The following is a 20,965-nucleotide window of genomic DNA, read 5'->3' as shown; positions in this document are numbered from 1 at the left end:
CAAATCCCAAGTATACGGCAGCTCTGATTTTCTTGTCTCAAACTACGAATCTTCTCAAACCTTCCACATTCAAGGAACAGGATACAGAAGCATTTCAACAAACTTATTTGCCTATCCCCGACTTAACATCCTTAACTTGTTCTTAAGAAAGGGATGTAAAGATCCCGTATTTTTGTTCCTTTATTAATGTATATCTTTATAAAACATTCTTACTAACTACATAAGGTGGGAAAGAAAAGGGGTGTTTTGACTATGGTTCTCTCTCACTTTCTCACATGCACTCTCTTTCGTTTCCAAATAATTTCTTTAATTTATTAAATTTTATAACCAAATACTAATCAGGTTTTGTACATAAACACACACATTTATCCAAGCATGTGCACAAACTTAACAGAAAGATGGTTCCACATGTGGTGGCAAGTACCAAAGTTCCTTCATAAAGAACCAATGACCTTCAGTTGAATATTGGGTTTTGATGCACAGATTAGGAATTAGGGTTGCCTCTTATCTTCACACTACAAAGAATAAAAAGTTTGTTTCAGGAAAAATAAAGCACTTTTCTAACACCACCATATGAATGTTTGTTAAGCAAGCGATGATGGCATGTTTGAGGGCTGGGTTTACTAATGGGTATTTGCTGAACTAGGGTTCCACCAAGATGGAATTTTAAGCCAAAGTTGGGGTTCTATGCTCCCTTTTGTTATATACACATGGCAGAGTGTGTTTTCTCTCTCTCTCTCTCTCCCCTCCTTTCTCTCTAGGTCTCACTCCCTCCACATATGAAACACTGAGCCTCAGAGCCAAAAAGACTGTGGTTAGTTTCACCTCCAAGTATTAAGTATAATCTGTGTCAACTCCCAAAACATATCATCATACACTATGTACTTTAGCAGTTCCCATTCAGAGCAGCTTCCTGGCTCTTTTAGGCTGGCTTTTAAAATAGGGCATAAGAGTTCTAGTAGCTAAATGCATCCAATTCAGAAAAGCTTTAGACAATTTGAAAGAACTGACATTCCTTAGATTTGACCCCTCAGTAAAGAATTAGACATTGGCTGCAAAATAGAATGGAGATTGATGGAGAGAAAGGCTAACCAGGTTTGGTTCTGCTTTTAATGGAACATGTTTATCGTTTGAAACTCTCGCCAAATAATAATCCACTGTTGCACAACTGTGGAACTGAACCGGTTCTATTTTTCTTTTTTTTAATCAGAAAAAAAAAGTCTAAAACCATGAAGTTATTTTTGAAAACAAAAAGAACATTTTTTCCATATTATTTATTGTGTATTTTTTAACCCCCCAAAATTAAATAAACAAAGTGTGAACTGATAGCACTTGTTAACTATCCTTTTAAATGGATTTGGCCCAAACTTGCAATTGCCCTGGGAAATGTGAGCAATAACAGAACAGCTGGTAACTCCCGAGCTCAGGACCAAAAGGTAAGGAGGCCAACCAATCAAGAGATTCAGTTTGCCTGGGCTACCTTAGATTTGAACACAGAGGAGGCTCTGAGCAAGAGGAAGGGGTAAACAGAAGATACGGAGGTGCTAAGCAAGGAGCTAGCAGCTGAAAGCAGGGATAAGCTGTGGTCTGAAATTGGTGCCTAGGTGCCCTCCACCTGTTCTTCCACGGCTTGACTCTGCACCAAGGCACCGGCAGACTGGGGGCAGGCACAGGATCTGCCACTGCAAGCCCGTTTGCCTGCCTAGAGACCCAAGCTAAAGCCGACCTCTGAGCAAAGCAATGTCTGAGCACTGACATTTCTTACCACTTCCCTTGTTCAACTCTTAAGATAGAGTTCACTGCAATATTTATTTCGGGAGCCCAGTGATTTCAAATACACCACAGGTACCTAACACTAGCAAAAGTGAGCATTACATGGTGTAAGACTCAACAAAAGCATGAACATAAAGTACATACACAGAAAACCACTTGACTGCCTGAATGCTCCTTAGAAGTAACTGCTGGTTAAGAACCACCACTAGTACATCTATTTTTGTTCTCTTCCCCAGTCCCTTCACAATCCTGCAGGCGGCCATTTAAGTGCGGGTGGAAGGGGGAGGAAAACAAAACGGTGCGTATGAGCTCCGTGATACAGGATAAATGTGCTCAGGAGGAAACACCACACCAAGAGCGGGCCTTGGGTGTCTGCACACTGAGTTCTGCCCTCTGCAGCTCCCACCCACCCTTAATGGGGCGCCCTCCAGTCCCCTGGAATAAAAAGGCCATGAAATGTGGTAACTGACAGCGGGCAGGCAGTGCCTCTCCATGACCAGGGAAGCTTCTTTCCTCCACCACCCTCGCTCACCCTTATGGAGAGACAGAGTAGCCATTTTTATTGTGAAAACACCCCTGGCTGATGACCAGACCAGCATGGGTTTAACAATCAGGTGAGGTGAACAACCGTTCCAGTTTTTCCTGGACTGAGGCGTTTCCTGCGACAGCCCCAGATAAACGGAAACCAGCTGATCACTCGACAATGGCACTGTGGGAGTACAGAGCAGCCAGGCTCTGCCAGGACCCAGGTGGGTGGCACAGGACAAGTCACTTTATCTCTATAGGCTTCAGAATCCTAAAATATAAAATGGGAGGGGAAGATTCTTAGCTCTGCCAGTATTTCTCAAAGTGTGGCTTTCAGAACATCTGTGCCCTAAAACAGCATCTGGAGGTGGTGTTCCAAAAGGCTGGGGCGAAGGGCCAGTGGTAGGAGGAGTGCGCCCCGGGGAGGAAGGGTATTTTTTTTTAAGATTTTATTTATTTATTTGTCAGAGAGACAGAGAGAGCACAAGCCGGGGGAGTGGCAGAGGGAGAGGGAGAAGCAGTCTCCCCACTGTTCAGGGAGCCCAATGCAGGACTCGATCCCAGGACCCTGGGATAATAACCTGAGCCAAAGGCAGACGCTTAACTGACTGAGCCACCCAGGCGTCCCGGGGTATTTTTTTTTTTTTTTTATAGATTTTATTTATTTATTTTAGAGAGTGAGCACAAGGAGGGCGAGGAGCAGAGGGAGAGGGAGAGAATCTTCAGCAGACTCTGCCCTGAGTGCAGAGCCCAACATGGGGCTTGATTCACAACCCTGAGATCATGACCTGAGCCGAAACCAAGAGTGGGACACTTAACCAACTGAGCCATCCAGGCACCCTGTGGAGGGGTGTTTTTACACTCTACCATTCTGTTTAGAATTAGCTTCACATGGTGTTAATAAAAAGCAGACCAACTTTTACTCAATGTTATTGTTCTTTTTTAAACTTAAAGGTAATGCACCCGCTTACTGCATGCACCCTATCTCCCACCACCATCTCCCACTTTGGTACATCACCTGTGTCGGACACACAACAGACTCATATATTTTTAAGTGAATGAGTTTTCAACTTCCTTTCCTTTGATGCTATTAAATTACTACTGAATTAAAATAGAAGCAGTTTTTGGTAATTTTGTCATTCTACAGCACTGTGGTTTCATCTCTGCCTTACAACCTCATTTAAAAGACAACCCAAAACAAATGTCATATTTGATCATCCTAAGATATCTTCTATCAATGCCTACAAAAACTAACAGGCTTGTTAAATTATTTACACAGCAAACCACTTACAAATGATTTCTAAGCTGTTCAGAGCCAGAAATGTGCCTACAGTAGAAAGCAGCGGCAGCGGCCTTCTACACTAATTTGGTCAGGCAGGGGTAGCCATATTCACACCAATGCAAGTTCAAATTTGGGGCACTTTGTTTCTCTTACAGAAAAAAGATACATATATTTGTTATTTCCAGCCAATTTTGAATGTTTGCATTTTCATAAATATGATCCCAGGGATGCTAGACTGAATTTTTTTCTTAATAAGGATCAAAGACAATCCACGAGGCTTACAATTCTGGAAGAAATTGATAAATATCAGTCTCAAGGCTTTCCTTTTTCTGGGAGGCTCTTATTAGAAAAAAAAATTTCTGAGCCATCTAAATAAATATACAATCTCAGCAAAGTGCGTTACATGAGTGTGAGGCAGACAAGACCCAATTCTTCACTAACCTGCAAAGGGTTGTTTTCTGCCACCTACAATTGGAAGATTCAGAATCTTCCTTGGGGGTAAGAAAGAAAGAGGGAAAGTGAGAAAGGAGAAGATAATAGGGAAAGTAAAACCCAAACCCAAACAGTTTAGAATGGGGTCTATAGTACATGTTCATGACACAAAGGTAATGCCAATAAAGGTTTTCAGAAATCTAATGATAAAGCCTCATTTCTGGAAATCAGGGCTCCAACAATCACTCAGAAAGCGATTTGGGGGGGGCACGTGTGTGCACCTTGAATAAACCTGAAGAACTAGGAGAAACTACTTCCATAAATTAGGCATTGCTCTGAACACAATGAATGCATTATCTCATTTAATCCTTGCAACAACCCTCCGAGTTAGAAACTGAACACAGAGAGATTCAGTAATTTGCTCCTAGATCTGCAGCGGTAGGTGACATGGCCAGAATTCAGCCCAGGTCCTTAAATCAATAAAAATGGCTAATTTGATATTTGCCATTGCCAGTAACTGAATACCCAATCAATTTTCCCTTGAGTCTATGTGCAGTAAAAAAGGACTGTTGGGGCCAGATGGGGCAGCGAGAGAGATTGGGATACTTGCATAAGACATCCCTCCACTGAAAGGCAGCTTCCTGAGAAAACTTCAGCCAGAGAAAGACCATCACTCTTGGGCCCTCTCCAAAGGCACAGCCCCCGAGAAAGCTTCAGGCTCCAAGTGGTACAAAGCTGCCCATCACTTGTCCAAAATGCCACCATCAGAAATAGTTTTCTGCCACCAAATACAAGCAAATCTCTGGCCTAAAACCACATCAATATTAACAGTTGAGAAGAAAAGGCTAAGAAGCATTCTCCTCCCTAAATAGGCATAGTGCTGAAGGGATTAGGGCTTCGAAGCCTGCCTAAAGCCCTAAATATTTACTCTTCAACAGAACAAGTAAATCCTCCAGTTTCAGGATCAAATATATAAACAGGTCCTTCTGTCCCCACAAACTGCACCCTTTCTCCACACCTCAACCTCCACCCCCCCACACACACCTAACACATTAAATCACATTACAGAACATTACTTCTCAAGTACTAAATACTGTACTGTGGTATCAATTAATTTTTTATACAAGGTGTATTTTTAAGAACCAGTTTTTACTGAGACCCCTTTAAACAGATTTTCACAGATAGTCTTCCAATATCACAAAGAAGGCGTATTCCCCATTTTACAAGTAAAGACATCAAATTTCAGAGAATATGCTGCCCACTACTATATAGCTGATAAAGGGCAGTGTTTGTTTGGATTTTAACCCAAGTTCCATAATCTCTGTGATATCCGATCCATTTTTCTTTTTTTTTTTTTTAAGATTTTATTTATTTATTTGAGAGAGAGAATGAGATAGAGAGAGCATGAGAGGGGGGAGGGTCAGAGGGAGAAGCAGACTCCCTGCTGAGCAGGGAGCCCGATGCGGGACTCGATCCCAGGACTCTAGGATCATGACCTGAGCCGAAGGCAGTCGCCTAACCAACTGAGCCACCGATTTTTCTTTTAATTCTCGGAATTAAGAAAGTACATTTGTAATTAATTGCAATAGATGTATAAAACAGTAACAATTTGAACGTACTGTCACCCTTGAGTCTACCCACATACTCAAAGATACACACACCCACTGGCTTAAAGCCCTTACATTCTCTTAATCCCCATAATGCCTAAGCTTGGATTGCTTGGTTCTCAACTTCCCTTCACTCAAGCTCTTATGTCCAAAACTGCCACTCTGCTTAAACCACCAAGTCACTTTATTCTGCATTGTAATGGCGATCTATGAAGACAAGATCTACAGAGCCACTTAGCTGGCAGCTTTTACTCTCATACTTGCCAAAGTGTCCCTAGACAAGACTTTCGATGGTTTTCTCTATCCCCACCCCCACTCTTACCTACTACTCCTCTGCTCTCAAGACCAGCTTGTGGTTTTAAAGGAAGAAAGGAAGGGGAGGAGGTAGGGAGAAAGAAGACAAAAGGAAGGGAGGAAGTGGGGGTGGGGGGGCAGAATCCCAATCAGAGCATCAGGACAGCAACAACAGCTTTGTAACCTGAAAACCTCAAAGATAAGATGTGACATTTATGTAGACGCTGGCAAGTCACAAACAAATATTATTCTTAGGTCACCGTGTGAACAAGCTTACCTAGTAAAGGAACGCATCTTTCCTGTAATGAAAAACCATTTGTGTATCTCTAACCCCACCCCTGCCAAAACAACCCCCACAATCCAATTCTGAGGTAATAAAAGCAAAAGTAGGAATAAGAAGCAGGAGTGGTTCAAGAGAAGTCCATTTTGAAGGCTAGTAGTGAGAAAAAGAAAGTTCTCCTTAAAAAAAAAAAAAAAACTGCCCAAAATATTCTCATAGATGAATTATAGGAAGCAGTGTTTCGTACAATGACCAAACATTAGCATAAACTTTGAAAACTACTTTTCAATAATATGTACCTGCCTATCCTTACTGTTGATTACCTTATAGTATGCAGCATTTGAGTAAAATCATGTTCAGATTTTCAAGTATTTAAATTATTTACTTATAAGGGGCGCCTGGGTGGCTCAGTCGTTAAGCGTCTGCCTTCGGCTCAGGTCATGATCCCAGGGTCCTGGGATCGAGCCCCACATCGGGCTCCCTGCTCGACAGGAAGCCTGCTTCTCCCTCTCCCACTCCCCCTGCTTGTGTTCCCTCTCTCGCTGTCTCTCTCTCTGTCAAATAAAAGAAATTACAAAAAATTTTAATTATTTGCCTATAAAACGGATGTCAATTTAAACTGAAAGACAGAGAAGAGGGTCAGATCTGATCTTCTTCCCCAGAAAACCTTCCATTGGATATAGCTGTGGCCTAGGCCACTTGCCTTACTAGAATTTTATCCTATCATCCTGGTTTGCTTTAAATGGATTGTGAAGTCACTAGGATGCCTTTACTTTAATCCTAGAGCTGGATCCTCTGAAACTGTGCAGTGCGCTTTTCTAAAGACACTATTCTCTTCTGTACCTACCAATTTACTATTATTGTCGTATTAACACATGGACTGAAGGCAGCTGTTTGGTTGAAATACCTTCCCAAAAGGCCCAGGGTACGTAAGTGCTCTCTGGACTTGAACCTTCCTCCCATCAGACCTCACCTCCCCCCAAACCATGCCAGGTGATCCTGGAGAGAAGGGATCTCCTAGTCCACAAGGGGCGTATGCATTTTAAAAGAACATAAACACCGAAACAAAATAGTGCTTGATGACACTGAGATCAACAGGACTGGGTTGTTTGTTCCTAACTAGAAAATTGTCGAGCCTAGAAAATGAAACCAGTTATTTCTAGTAAGTGACTTTTTTAAGTCAGTGACTCTTCTTTATTTTTCTGTTCTTTTTAGTTGTGGTAAAATAAATACACATAACCTAAAATTTACCACCTTAACCATTTTTAAGTGTACAGTTTGCGTTAAGTACATTCATGTGGAGCAACCATCACCACCAATCTAATCCATCTCCAGAACTCTTTTCATCTTACAAAAATGAAACTCTATACCCATGAAACAATAACTTAGTAAAAGGCGAAAGATTTATACAATCTGAAGAGAAACCAGAGTATGAAACAATAACTTAGGATTGCTGCCTCTCTTCAGCCCCTGACAACCATTCCACTTTCCGTCTCTATGAATCTGACTATCCTAGGTACCTCATATGAGTGTGATCATACAGTGATGTTTGTCTTTTCGTGACTGGCTTACTCAACTGAGCATAATGTCCTCAAGGTTCATCCATGCTTTAGCATGTGTCAGAATTCCTCCCTTTTTAAAGCTGAATGATATTGTATTGAATGTACATACCACATTTTGTTTATCTATTCATCTGTCGATGGACACCAGGATTGCTTCCACTTTTTGGCTATTGTGAATAATGTTGCTAAGAACATAAGTGTGCAAATATCTCTTTGAGACTCTGCTTTCAATTCTTTTGGGCATATACCAGAAGTGGGATTGCTGATCATATGATAATTCTATTTTTAATTTTTGGAAGATATTCCTTATTCTTTTCTATAGTGGCTGTACACTTTATATTCCCACCACCAATGCACAGGGTTCCAATTTCTCCACATCCTCACCAACACTCGTTTGTTTCTGCCTGCCTTCCTCTTTCTTTCTGTCTTTTCCTTCTTTCTCTTCTTTCTTTCTTTCAATAGCAGCCATCCAAATGAGTGTGAGGTGGTATCACACTATAGTTTTCATTTGTATTTCCCTAATGATTAGTGTCTAATAAGTCACTTTTAACCAAACATTCAGAGAAACAATACAAGAGTTTAGGTTCTATCTCAGAGTTTTCCTTCATAAAAACCCATTCATTCTTTTTTTTTTTAATTTTATTATGTTAATCACCATACATTACATCATTAGTTTTTGATGTAGTGTTCCATGATTCATTTTTTGCGCATAACACCCAGTGCTCCATTCAATACGTGCCCTCCTTAATACCTATCACCAGGCTAACCCATCCCTCCATCCCCCTCCCCTCTAGAACCCTCAGTTTGTTTCTCAGAGTCCATAGTCTCTCATGGTTCATCTCCCCCTCCAATGTCCCCCCTTCATTTTACCCTTCCTACTATCTTCTTTTTTTTTTTAACATATAATGTATTATTTGCTTAAAACCCATTCATTCTTAATCCCTCAAACTTCCTCCCAGCCCTTTCTGCCTCATCCTCCATAATAAAGTCAGGATATTATACTATTTCATCCTCTCGCCTGCATCCCTTCCACTGTGCAGAATGTGAGAAGCTTTCTGCCTGATGATGATGACTCAGGTTGTGGGGGAGAGGCTGAAAGCAGAAAGAAACGAAAAGTGTAAACACAGAACCCAAGAAACACAAGAACAAGACCATTCTGCATTTAAAAAAAAAATTCAAAGGCTACCACTTTCCTACCAAAAAAGTTGGAAGGCTCATCCCAACAGGAAAACATACATGAATTCACAGAAAGCGAAATACAAATGATTAGTAAATATTTGAAATAAGTTCATCATTAATAACAAAACATACATTACAACAGTAACTTTTTTTCAACTTGCAAAGCAAAAATATCTTCAAATGATAATTTGTATGCTGATAAGGAAGTACAAATGGATATAATCTTTCTGGACACTAATTTGGCAATTTGTGTCTATCAAGAACACTAAAATATTTACCATTTGAGGCTCAGAAATGCCACTTCTTGGAAACATTCCTTAGGAAGTCACCACGAGTTGAGAGATTTATATATACAAACAGGAAACAGCCTAAATGTCCAACAACAATATGGAGACTGGTTAAAGGAATTATGGTAGATCTACATCATCTCATGATATTTGCTTTAAAACAGATCACCAGGGGCACCTGGGTGGCTCAGTCAGTTAAGCATCTGCCTTCAGCTGAGATCATGATCCTGGAGTCCCGGAATTGAGTCCCGGAATTGAGTCCCGGGATGGAGACCCGCATGGGCTCCCTGCTGAGCGGGGAGCTTGCTTCTCCCTCTCCCTGTGCTCCTACCCAACTCGTGCTCTCTCTCTCTCACTCTCAAATAAATAAAATCTTAAAAAAATTAAAATTAAAATAAAATAGATCACCAAAATTACTAGGAGATCAAGAAACCTGGTTCCAAATGCCTACCTTGCTATTTTAAGCCGTGTGAAGCTAGGTACAACTCCTAAATTCTCAATCCTTAGTGTCATCTGTAAAATACTGGGAAAATTAATGTCGTACCTCACAGGGCTTAGGAGAGATTTAAATGAAGTCAATGATGTAAAGTGACAAACTCATATTAGGAAACATATTAGTTGCTATTATTACTTTCAAAATTAAAATTAAAAAGTTATTCATTAAAAACTGCAGTCACTCACAATTGTCAAACATAAGGGAAGAAAATGGTGAGCACCAAGTCCTAGGCTTCAGCCTGTGTACCTGGCGCTCAATTGTCCAGAGCAGTACTAACGAGCCACCCCAAAAAGACATTGTGAGAATCACCATTTTGTGTTCAATCAAACGAAAGCATAGGCGTATGAAGTCAATGAAGATTATGAGAGCAGGTAAGAGTGACAACAAAAGAGTTTGTAAAATCGGGTTGTTGTTGTTTTTTAAGGGGGGAGGGGCAAAAACCAAAGGATAAAATCTTAGTTAGGAATAAGGGTTCTCAGGGCATCGCTAGTATAGAAGGATCCTTGTGCTACAAGAAGCAATTTTGCTTACTTATTTTTATAAAAAAAAAAAAAAATTCCCTAGAAACATTAAGTGACACAACTAGTTACTGGCAAACAAAATCTGGAACCCCAATATCCTGACTCAAAAGTGTCTAAGAAATGAGCTGATCAAATGAAGATGGGAGGGAGGAAAAAAAAACGTAAAATTTTGAGAGTCATGACTTTGTAAGAAATAGATGACCAAAGCTTTAGAAAATCTAATTTGGTCTGGTGGTAGAAGAAGGAATTTCAGCACATGTAATCAACATTTAGAATCTTCTATGTGCCAAATGGGCCCAGATTCTCAAGCTCACCAACAAAGTGTGAACAGGTAAGTGAAACATGTGAAGAGAGCCTGAGGACAGTGCGGTGATCTCTTATAAGCCATGGGATGGATTTGCTGATAGAAGAAATTCACCTTAAACCCCATTTCCTTTCCATTGACACCTACCTTTCTCCATCACTGAAGAGAAACCACTTACAAACTAGAATCCAACCAAAAAAATCTAACCCCATCCATGAAAAATTCAGATATTTTCAAAAGTCATAAGTGAAGTCCAAGTGCTAGTGTCATTAATCCCTGATGACATGAAATCATTTGTGATAAAGTTCTCACCTGCCTCCCTCACCATTCTAAGGCACTATCCATTAAGAGTAACGTGATGCCTTTTATCCATAAATCAATCTACTACAAATAGCTAAACTATTGCACCCTGTAAATGCAAACCATTTATTTTGCAAGATGAGAAAGCTGTACTAAAGCTCTGCAAAGAATACCATCCCTTTGATTTTAGGTTGTTTTCCAACAAAGCATCCGTTGTAATCCAATTTTCCTTTCCCAGTCAGAAACTGTAGGAACAACCTATTGGGTCTGACCCCAACTCTTGCTTCTAACACCAGTCTGGCAAAGCAGATATCCATAGTTTTAATCTGAATCACACCACATTGAAAGTGAAATACGTACATTTATAGAGTTAAATATTCAAGACTGATTGCATGACAAAAACCGTAATCATATGCAAATTGTCATCAAGTACTCTGTCTTGGTCCATTCAGGCTGTTACAACAAAATATTATAGGCTGGGTGGCTTAAAAACAACAGAAATTTATTTGTCATAGTTCTGGAGACTGGGAAGTCCAAGATCAAGGCACCAGCAGATGTGGTGTCTGGTGAGAATAACCTTCCAGGTTCACAGACAGCCACCTTTTTATTGTGCCCTCACGTGGCTGGTGGAAGCAGCAGGGAGCTCTCTGAGGCCTTTTTTACAAGGGCACTAATCCTATTCACAAAGGCTCCACCCTCCTAGCCTAATTACCAGCCCCCCCCCCCCAAAGTCCCCACCTCCTAATAGCAACACCTTGGTGTTTAGGATTGCAACTTATGAATTCTGAAGGGACAGAAACATTCAGTCAGTTGCAAATTCTTTCAAAATATATTGGATGACATCAGTCTCTTCATTACAAGGTACATTACAGGAATATCCTTCAGAAATCAAACTCACCTGACACTGCTTTTTCGTGGCAGACATTCACTCATACCTCTTCTCTCCCCTCTAACCATCAGGAATATGTTCTCATTCATTCTCCCTCCCTTCCTTCCCCTCCCCCCTCTTCTCCTAGAGGGCCTCACCCAAGGCCGCTAGCAAGGCAAAGATACTAAGTAAATCCATAAGAAAAAGCCCACTGGACAGACATCCCCTCGCACTACTGAGACACTACTGTTCCTTGAAGGTTTGAGGGCAGCAGGTCATTTGACTGAACGAGCAGGCAAAACTGGTGTCAGCCTCCTGAAAAATGACACTTCTCACATAGCTTGGCACTTTGAGAGCCAACCTGACAGTAATGAGTTTCTCATTTCATAACCAGTCATCATAAGAGGGGCCAGGTTGATTCTAGGGTCCATCTGTCTGAGGAAAGAGAGCAAGTGCTTTCTCTGCAGAATCGTCTTTGTTGATTATTCCGAAATATTGTAGCTTTTTGGAGCACAACTGATAATAGTCCAAATGATTCTTTTGATTCAAATCATAGTTGAAAAATACAAGAAACAAAACCACTGGCTAAAATACTTGTATGAAAAAATCTCTTTATTCTTAGATTACTTATTTCTACCTGCAAAAAATGACATTTAGCCTGCTCAAAGTTTCGTGAGATAATAATTAGCAAGCCTGAAATATACAGACTACCTATAGGAATCGGATAATTGAGGGGATGAAAGCAATCTTAGATTACAAAGGCCATCTGCTTCACTGGATAGATGAGAAAATAAGGCAGAGAGAAATTAGGCAGCTGCCCCAGTTTGAGGTAAGTTTGACTAGAATTTGAACGTTCTGACTCCTAAACGATACTTCCTGCATCTCTCTCCTAAACCCACATGGAAGAAAATGTACTAACATTACCTGTTACAACAACTCAAGGAATTTTTACTCCCCCCCAAAAATTCAGCAGAACTTTAATCCCACATTTATGAATACTATAGCAACACATTTTTTAAAAGATTTTATTTGAGAGAGAGAGAGAGAAAGCACAGGAGCAGGGGGGAGGGGCAAAAGGAGAGGGAGAAGCAGACTCCCTACTGAGCACAGATAGAGAGCCACTCAGGGCTTAAATCCCAGGACCCTGAGATCATGACCTGAGATGAAGTCAGATGCTTAACCCACTGAGCCACCCACGCACCCCTACAGCAATACATTCTAAAAAGTGAATTTGGAAAAAGCCATTTATTATAATTCCATAGAATGGCTTATTAAGCCTTAAGTATTAAATAAAAAAAATCATCAAATAGATGATAATGCTACATTATTAAATATTTTGATCATGATGAGCACTGAGTAATGCATAGAATTGTTGAATACTATATTATACTCCTGAAACTAATATAACACTGTATGTTAACTATACTGAAATTGAAATTCTTTAAAAATGTAAAATAAATAAATAATATTTTGTTCCTTGTCATCAAGCTAACTACATAACGGTATACCCTAAAATTTTCATTCTGGGAGAAATCATGAAGTTTTGTTTTGTTTTGTTTTTAACAAGAGATATTTTACTTTGTCAATCAAGTAATATCTATAGTGGCCCTTCCTGTTCTACCCAGAGTTAAGTGCAGTATAAAGGCTATGCTAAAAACCACCAAGCTTAGGGGCTATTCAGAGACTCAGCCAAAAATCACTGAATTTAGGCTGCTCCATTTTTAACCAACCATGCTGGGCATCCATATTGTTGCCCATATGGTATATAACACAGCATCATTCTGGCCACCAATGCCGCCACTGTCAACACCCCAACAGTGGAGTGCAAACAAAAAATAAGCCTGTTCAAACGAGCAGAGCTCAATCCAGTCCATTCTTTAGTGTTTCTCTTTAAAAGAGAAAAACGTAAGACTAAGGAGAAGGTATTCAAATTCACAATTTGGGCCTCAACAAGGGCATTACAGACCCCATTTAACGGAAATAAAGATCTTGGATAACGAGATATTTCATAGATATGTTCTCAACTTTGAAATAAATGACAACAGAAGCATAAAAAGGATAGAATCCTCAAAAATTAAAAAAAATAATTTTTTAAATATTTATTTAAGTAATCTCTACACCCAAAGTGGGGCTCAAACTCATGACCCCAAGATCAAGAGCTGCATGCTCCTTCAACTGAACCAGCTAGGCACCCCAAAAATGAAACATAAATTTTAAAAAAAGGAACCGAATCTGGAGGGAATTATTTCTATTATAAAAGCATTTCGTTTTACAAAGGGACTCATAACAGGCTTCTTTAAGTCATGCTATACATTACAGAATACTGCAAAAGAAAGATTTAAGCACATGTTAGAAGGGTACTGAAAGTGAGTCGTATCAATGATAACCATATCAGCTGATTCAAGTTCAGGCCCTTGATGGATGCTGAGATGAAGGCCACAGGTTGGATGCCAGAATGTGTTATTTAGGTGTGAGAAGAGGAGAAACATGCAGAACTTGTAATTCTGGATACAACTATACACTGGATTTTCAGAGACTCGAGTGTCTGAATGATTAAAGACAGAGTTGTCACTAGTATAAGAAGAAAAAGAAACAAAGTAGACACCCTTCCAAAAGTCAGTAGCATCGTGTGGTATATGGGCCATACTGGATTACTATGCTGAACATTAATCACAAACTTTCAGTTTCCATACAGGCCATTAAATTCACTTCTACTTGAATCAATGGCCTGAAAGAAACTGGAAAACTCTCTACCTAGCAATAGGAGGACATTTGCTGTGACTGAGAGTTGAAAGCAGCTGACCCTTTTGTATAAACTCTAAGTCAAGTCATGGGATTGCGCAAAGGAAGAAAAAAAAAGTTCAGGAAGAGGAATAACAAACTTCCAGTTTTCAACTTAAATTACATCCGTTTTTAAGTTTTTTTTATGGCAGAGAAAGTCTAAGTACAAAGCTAAATTTACTTTTTTTTCAACCTAATGAATAGCCTGGAATCAGCTTTCTGCATATAGGTCATTAGCCAGCATGCTTTTGCTATCTAAAACAAGACTACACACCTCTTTCAAATGCATTTGCTGATTACAAGTGAGCCCAGGCAGAATTGATCAGATGTCCTAAGGCAACTGTGTGTGGAGCTCCTACTAAGGATCAACACGGAACAACCTGCTGTTCCTGAGAGGCTGTTTTTGGAGAGACTGCAAAGTTAGATAAGAGTTCCTATTTTCTGTAAGTAAACGTTTGCTCTAGAAGCAACTCTAACCTGCAAACACACCCACTTTTTCACAGTAAGTCTCAGCGCTAGATAGGATCAATGAGGCACCTGCGCTGGATTTCAATTATTTTAAAATAGGTCTTTAAATCTGTTCTTTTGTGCATTTCAATCTCTGCATGTGAACAGCTGACTTCGCTCAGAAGCATCAATATTGCCCGTTGAAAAATACAGCTTCCTTAAACAAAAGACACTTTTTGTTCCCACGAAGCTTTTTCTGTTGCCATTTCCAGAAACAAATGACACAAAAGGCAAATTCTGCCATCCTCAATAGCGGTTTTAGACAAACAGAAACAGCAAACAAAATAACAGCGAAAGCTTAAGAAACAAAACCAGGGGTGAGTTGGGGGCAGGGGAAGAGAGGTGGAGTGGACGTGAGAAATAGAGTCTAAACTCTGTGATCTAAGAAATTCAGCCTTTACTGATGAATGGGGGGCTGGGAGAGGAGAGGAAGGGGGGGCGAGGTTTTCAGTTGAGGAAAAGAATTACGTGGGGCTGTCCTGGTTTTGTTTCAATAGCTCCCTGGGAGTGCACAGCACGCAAAATCGAGTTTTGTGACTAAGACCGATTCAATAAGAGTAACACAAGTTTGTTCATGACACAATGGAGCTACTAACCAAATCCGGAAATTAAACAAACAATAAATAACAGTTCTTTAAAATGTTTTAAGTGTCTCTGGTACAAAAGTTTATGGTTATTCATAGGAAACATCTATCTATTTAATATCACCATGTTGCAGGCTGTGCACCCGTCCTGCCATATCCTCTTTTAAGAAAACCGCTAATGACCTGGAGTGCTGGAAGCCTAAAAACTATTGTCATCTATCTCCCCGGACCGTGAGCCTGATACTCAGTGTCACTGATAGAAACTAAACAGCGGCCAGAAGCCGAGGAGTCCCTGGCGAATTCTTCTGAAGCCGGGTCTCTACAATCCGCGTGCCGGAGTGAAAGGACTGGAAGTGTGCACCGTCCCTCCGCCCTCCCGGCGGCGCGTCCGCAACGTTCCAGGCTGTCAGGTGGGTGGCGACCAGCCTCGGCGGGGAAGCCCTGCCCGGCAGCGCGGCAGCCCGCGGGGCGGAGAGGGGCCAGCCCGCGGAGTGCGCCGTGTCCCGAGGCCGGCCGTCGCTCACCTTTGTTCGCCGGCGCTCGCGGCAGGGAGGGAGCCGGCCAGGCAGGAGAGCGGGGGGCGACCCCCACGCTCCGCGGCCCCTCCCAGGCGCCCGGGAGGAAATCCGTAGGCTAGCCAGATCCTCCCAGGCTCCCCGAACGGCAGCCTCGCTGAGGGGTCAGCAACCCCTTCCCGAACACAAAGGTTGGGAGAAGCGAGCGCGAGCGCTGGGGACGCGGGTGCGTGCGCCAGAGAGCACGCGAGTGTGCGTGTGCGCGCGAATGTGCGCGCGCGGGTTCGTGTGCGTGTGTGTGAGAGAGAGAGAGAGCGAGAGAGAGAGAGAGAGAGAGAGAGAGAGAGAGAGAGTGTGTGTGTGTGTGTGTGTGTGTGTGTGTGTGTGTGTGTGTGTAGGGGGAGGGGAGGAGCGCTCCAGCCCTTCTTACCTCTCGAAGATGAGCCGCACCATGAAGATGCAGAAGGCCAGGGGGAAGGCGAGATAGAGGTCCTCAGCCTGCGGGAAGGTGGCTTCCTCCGTGTTCTTCAGGTCCGCCCAGGTGACATTGTGTGGGAGCCAAAACCTCTCGTTCCAGAACCAGGCTAAGATCCCTGCCATCTTGCTTTGTCCACTCCAATCGTGGGCTCCCGCGGCCCGCCGAGCTTTCCGCCGCGCAGGGCGCCGGGGATGCGCGCGCGGCTGGCCCGAGCCTGTGCCGCCGCCGTCGCCGCCTCCGCGACCGCTGCTCTCGAAGGCTCGCGGCGAGCCCCGGTTCTCTCCTCCCTCTGGCCGCGCTGGAGAAAGGAGCCGCCTCGCCCGTCACATGGCAGCCTGGGCCGCTCGTCCTGATTGGCTCACCCACGCGTCAAGCAGGGAGGCACACGCGGCCAGCTCGCCCACGCCCGGAGGGTAGGGCGCAGCCGCTGCGCCCTAGGCGCAGGAGCTCGGCTCCCGGGAGTGCGGGCAGGTCCCGCGCTCCCCGCGCTCTAGCTCCGCGCGCAGGACAGCGACCTGGGCCAGGCCCCCCAAATCCGCCCTAGCCTCCCGGCTTGCTCGCACATGCTCAGAACGCCGGTTCCTGCCCCCACTGGAGTTTCAGGGGTCTCAGCCCGCTTCCCGCGCGCCTACAGGCGGTGGGGAGACAGGTACGGGTCGGAGCGGATCTTCAGAACCACCCCTGCTTTGAGAGAGAACAGCAAAAGAAGAAGTAGGGGGGCTCAAGGAGCAAAGGAGGAGGAAGTCGCAGAGAAAGAGCCATGCACTCCCGCGCTTGGAGAGGCAGGGTGGAAATCAGGAACTGGGGCGGGATGGTTTGGCAAGAGTCTGCCTCACCCGATCCCTGCCTTTTCCCCATCCCTGACCTTCTGGTCTCTTTTACTACTGCTCATCACCACACCAGTTCCCCCCAGGGAACAAGGCCCTCTATTTTAATTTATGAGGTGGTAGGTGAAATTAGGCACTTCGGTGCTATTTGCTAATGATAGTGAGGATGATGATAATGATAGCAACTCAGCATTCTATAAAACTGCCACTTTAAAGGAACCTCTCAGAAAATGCCATCGGACCACATTTCGGCTTCACATGGATCAGTAGAGAACCTCCACTCTGCTATTTGACAGGTTTATTATTTCTACTTTTTGAATCTTAAACCTTTAAGGTGTTAGGTCTATAAGGCCTAGCCCAGGCACCTTCACTCCCACAGTACATTTCCTCATTGATACAGTGAACCATGTGGGTCAGTCAGTTCAGTAGCCCGTGCAGACCTGGTCCTAGGGGTATTTTGTTCATTTTTCTGCCTGGTTCTGCCAGGAGGTTGTAGTGGACACTTCCGAGAGGCATATAGATAGGCCCTTAACACACACTTCTTTATTCTCCCTGCCCCACCAACCACCACCCTCTTTTCACCCCTTCCCTTTAAAGCAAAACTCTAAAGAATTGCCTGTATTTGTTCCATACAGTTTCTCTCTCCTCCATTCTCTTTTGAACTTCCATCTGAGCATTTGACCCTCTCTACTGCACTGAACTGCTCAAGCTCACCAGTGATCTCCATGCTGCTGACCAAAGGTCAGTTCTCAACACTGCTATCAGCAACATTTGGCCAAGTTGTTCAGTCCCTGCCTCTTGAAATACCTCCTTGTCTCGGCTTCCAGAAACCACATTCTTCTGGTTTTCCTCCTACTTCATGGCCAGGTATGCTGAGTATGCTTTTTGGTCCTCTTCACCTTCCTAACCCCTTAGAATGGAGTGACCTCGGAGTCTGCCTTTTGTCCCCTTCAATTTTCCATCTACATATATTCACTTGGTGATCTTATCCAGTCCCACGGCCTTCAATGTCATACTGATTCTCTAACCATGAACTCCTCCTTAAAGTTCAGTCTCCTAAATCCACTATCAATTCAGCAACTCCACTTGGATGTCTAAGAGCCATTTCCTGTCCAAACTACTAATCTTCCCTCTAAAATTGTTTTCTCCTGTCATCTTGGCTCAGGCCAAAACCCTGGAATCATCTTCCTTATGATTGATTTCTAATCTCCTCAGATGTCCTTCCTTATCCATAATAAATCCTATCAGCTCCATCTCTAAACTAGAATCACACCATCTCTCATCACCTCTTCTGCTGCCATCTTGGTCCAAACAATCAACACTGCTCACCTGAGTTATACCAGTGCTCCTAACTCCCAGTTTCAGCTCTTATCCCTTTAAAATCTACTCTTAGCCCGAGTGATCCTGTTGAAATGGAAGTCCACTCACTTCTGTGCTTAAAGCTTCCCTGTGCTTCCCCATCCCTCCCTAAGTGAAAGCTAAAGATATTTCAATGTCCCAAGATAATTTGGCTCCATATTAATTCTCTGACCTCATCTACTCTCTTCTCTTTCATTTGCCTCTCCCTTACTCTGCTCTGGTCACCCTGGCCTCTCTGGCCTTCTTGGAAAACATCCAGCATGCCTTAACGCCTGTGCACTTGATTTTCTCTATCTCTGCAACTCAGCCCCCCACCCCCAGATATCCATACCTACTCTTTGCTATAATGTTACTTACTCCATGAAGCCTTCCCTGGCCACCCTGGTTAACGCACAACCCTCACTCCCCACCTCCACACTTCCTATCTAACTTTCCTGCTTTGTTTTCACCCAGAGTATTTATCACTACCTAACACAATGTATATTTTACTTATTTCTTTATTAGTCTCACATACATATACACACTAAAATGTAAGCTTCAAAAAGTAAAAGATTTGTGCCTATCACTATTCTTTTTTTAAAAAAATATTTATTTATTTGACAGAGCATAAGCTGGGGGAGCGGCAGGCAGAGGGAGAGGGAGAAGAAGGCCCCCCACGGAGCAGGGACCCCAACGCGGGGCTCCATTCCAGGACCCTAGGATCATGACCTGGGCTGAAGGCAGACATTTAACCGCTTAACCAGCTGAGCCACCCAGGTGCCCATGTGCCTATCACTAGTCTATCCCTAGTCCTTAAAATAGTGCCCAGCACATAGTAGGTACTCGGTAAACTTGAATTAATGAAGCAACATTACTCAGTCTCATAAAAATCCTTTCTAGGAGAAGAAAAAATCTGAATAAATAATATTATTAAATATGTGTATACTCATGTGAAGAATAGTGTGGACTTAAAGATGGGATTGATCAAATCTCGAGTACTGTAGGAGAGGTGTCCTTGAAATGAGTCTTCATCAAGGAGTAGGTATCACCATTCCCACTTGAGATCAGGCAGTTAGCTGCTCAGTGTTACTGATGGTCCCCCAGGATGACGCCTTGGCATCAACTGCTTTCTTGTAGGCCACAGAGAGGAGGCTGCTAAGGTCAATTGTCACCTTTGTGGCAGAAGATCAGCTCATGGTGAGGACTGATCTGCTGAGCCAGAGACTCCCTCCATGGTTGCCTCTGGTCCTTCGTGTCACTCTCATATATGACCTGATAGTATCTTTCCTTCTACCCTAGGACTTCTCTGCTGTCCAGCAGGTTCTGCTATGTCCCCAAGCATATACAACAGGAAGTGTTGGTAAGTTAATGCCCTGGAGCCTGAACTTTGACCAAGAGCAATAGAATCTAGTGGATAAACTTTTATTCCTTTCCCTCCCCTGCCCATGGGACACACATGGTAGCTTCACACAGCCTCCCTGAAAATATCCTGTGATACAAAACAATCAGCTTATTCCAAGGTTGGGGCCAGCTCAGTAACTCACTCCCTTATGTTTCGTTTCTTTCTCTCACTTTTCTTTTCCCTCATTCCTGCTTCCCTGAAATTGCACTCCTCTGGAACTGCTCTTTTTTCTAGAGAAGACAAACTAAGTTAGTATTACTCTCCTATTCATTACCTTTGAGAAGGTGGTGGGGTTTCAGGAACATTTTGAAAGGTAAGTTTGTTGAACAATGAAAGAGAATCTACTACTTATTTGTGAATCTTGCTTTAGTCGCTTAGTTTCTAAAAGCATATTAATGCCCTTAGACTGTAAAATGTGAATGTGTCAGTTGGGTACCGATAGTGGCTGTCTTGCCTGAGCTACTCTACTGTCATGAGGCTCCCATGATGTAACGTGTGGGAAGGGGCTTGTAAACTCTTCACCTCTATGCACATGTACAGTGTAGCACACCTCTACTCTTCTATCTGTCCAGCATATCTCCTCCAGGTGCTAGGCCATTCCTACCACCCTCCATCCAAATGACTACCCCAGAAATACAATAGAGTAAAATAGCTATCTATCATGTCGGACCATATTTTATTGGTTCAGAGATGGATCTTTGGCCCAGGATGGTAAATGAAGTCCTTCTTCAGGTACTAGGGCATGAATCAAGGCAGGCATTTTTTTTTTTTTTCCATAACTTAGACTCTAAGATTTCAAACTCAGAAGCTATTAGCTCCATGC

General features: G+C 42.8%; 1 protein-coding gene across 2 annotated transcripts in view; it reads right to left on the bottom strand.

Moving 5' to 3' along the window:
- CERS6 (ceramide synthase 6) overlaps positions 1–16,881 on the bottom strand; it is a 313,294-nt gene extending 296,413 nt beyond the window's left edge. The window contains exon 1 of one of the 2 annotated variants that reach the window (XM_078070944.1): positions 16,528–16,881. In XM_078070944.1, the coding sequence (XP_077927070.1) occupies positions 16,528–16,697 (170 nt within the window). In that variant the 5' untranslated portion in view covers positions 16,698–16,881. The remainder of the gene's footprint in view (positions 1–16,527) is intronic. The other variant, XM_078070943.1, reaches the window with a different exon arrangement.
- Positions 16,882–20,965: the final 4,084 nt, after the last annotated feature.

The sequence above is a fragment of the Halichoerus grypus genome, chromosome 4 (assembly GCF_964656455.1).
Source record: "Halichoerus grypus chromosome 4, mHalGry1.hap1.1, whole genome shotgun sequence".
Classification (NCBI taxonomy): Eukaryota; Metazoa; Chordata; class Mammalia; order Carnivora; family Phocidae; genus Halichoerus; species Halichoerus grypus.
Note: the sequence above shows the minus strand (reverse complement) of the source record. Positions and strands in the feature narration are given on the sequence as shown.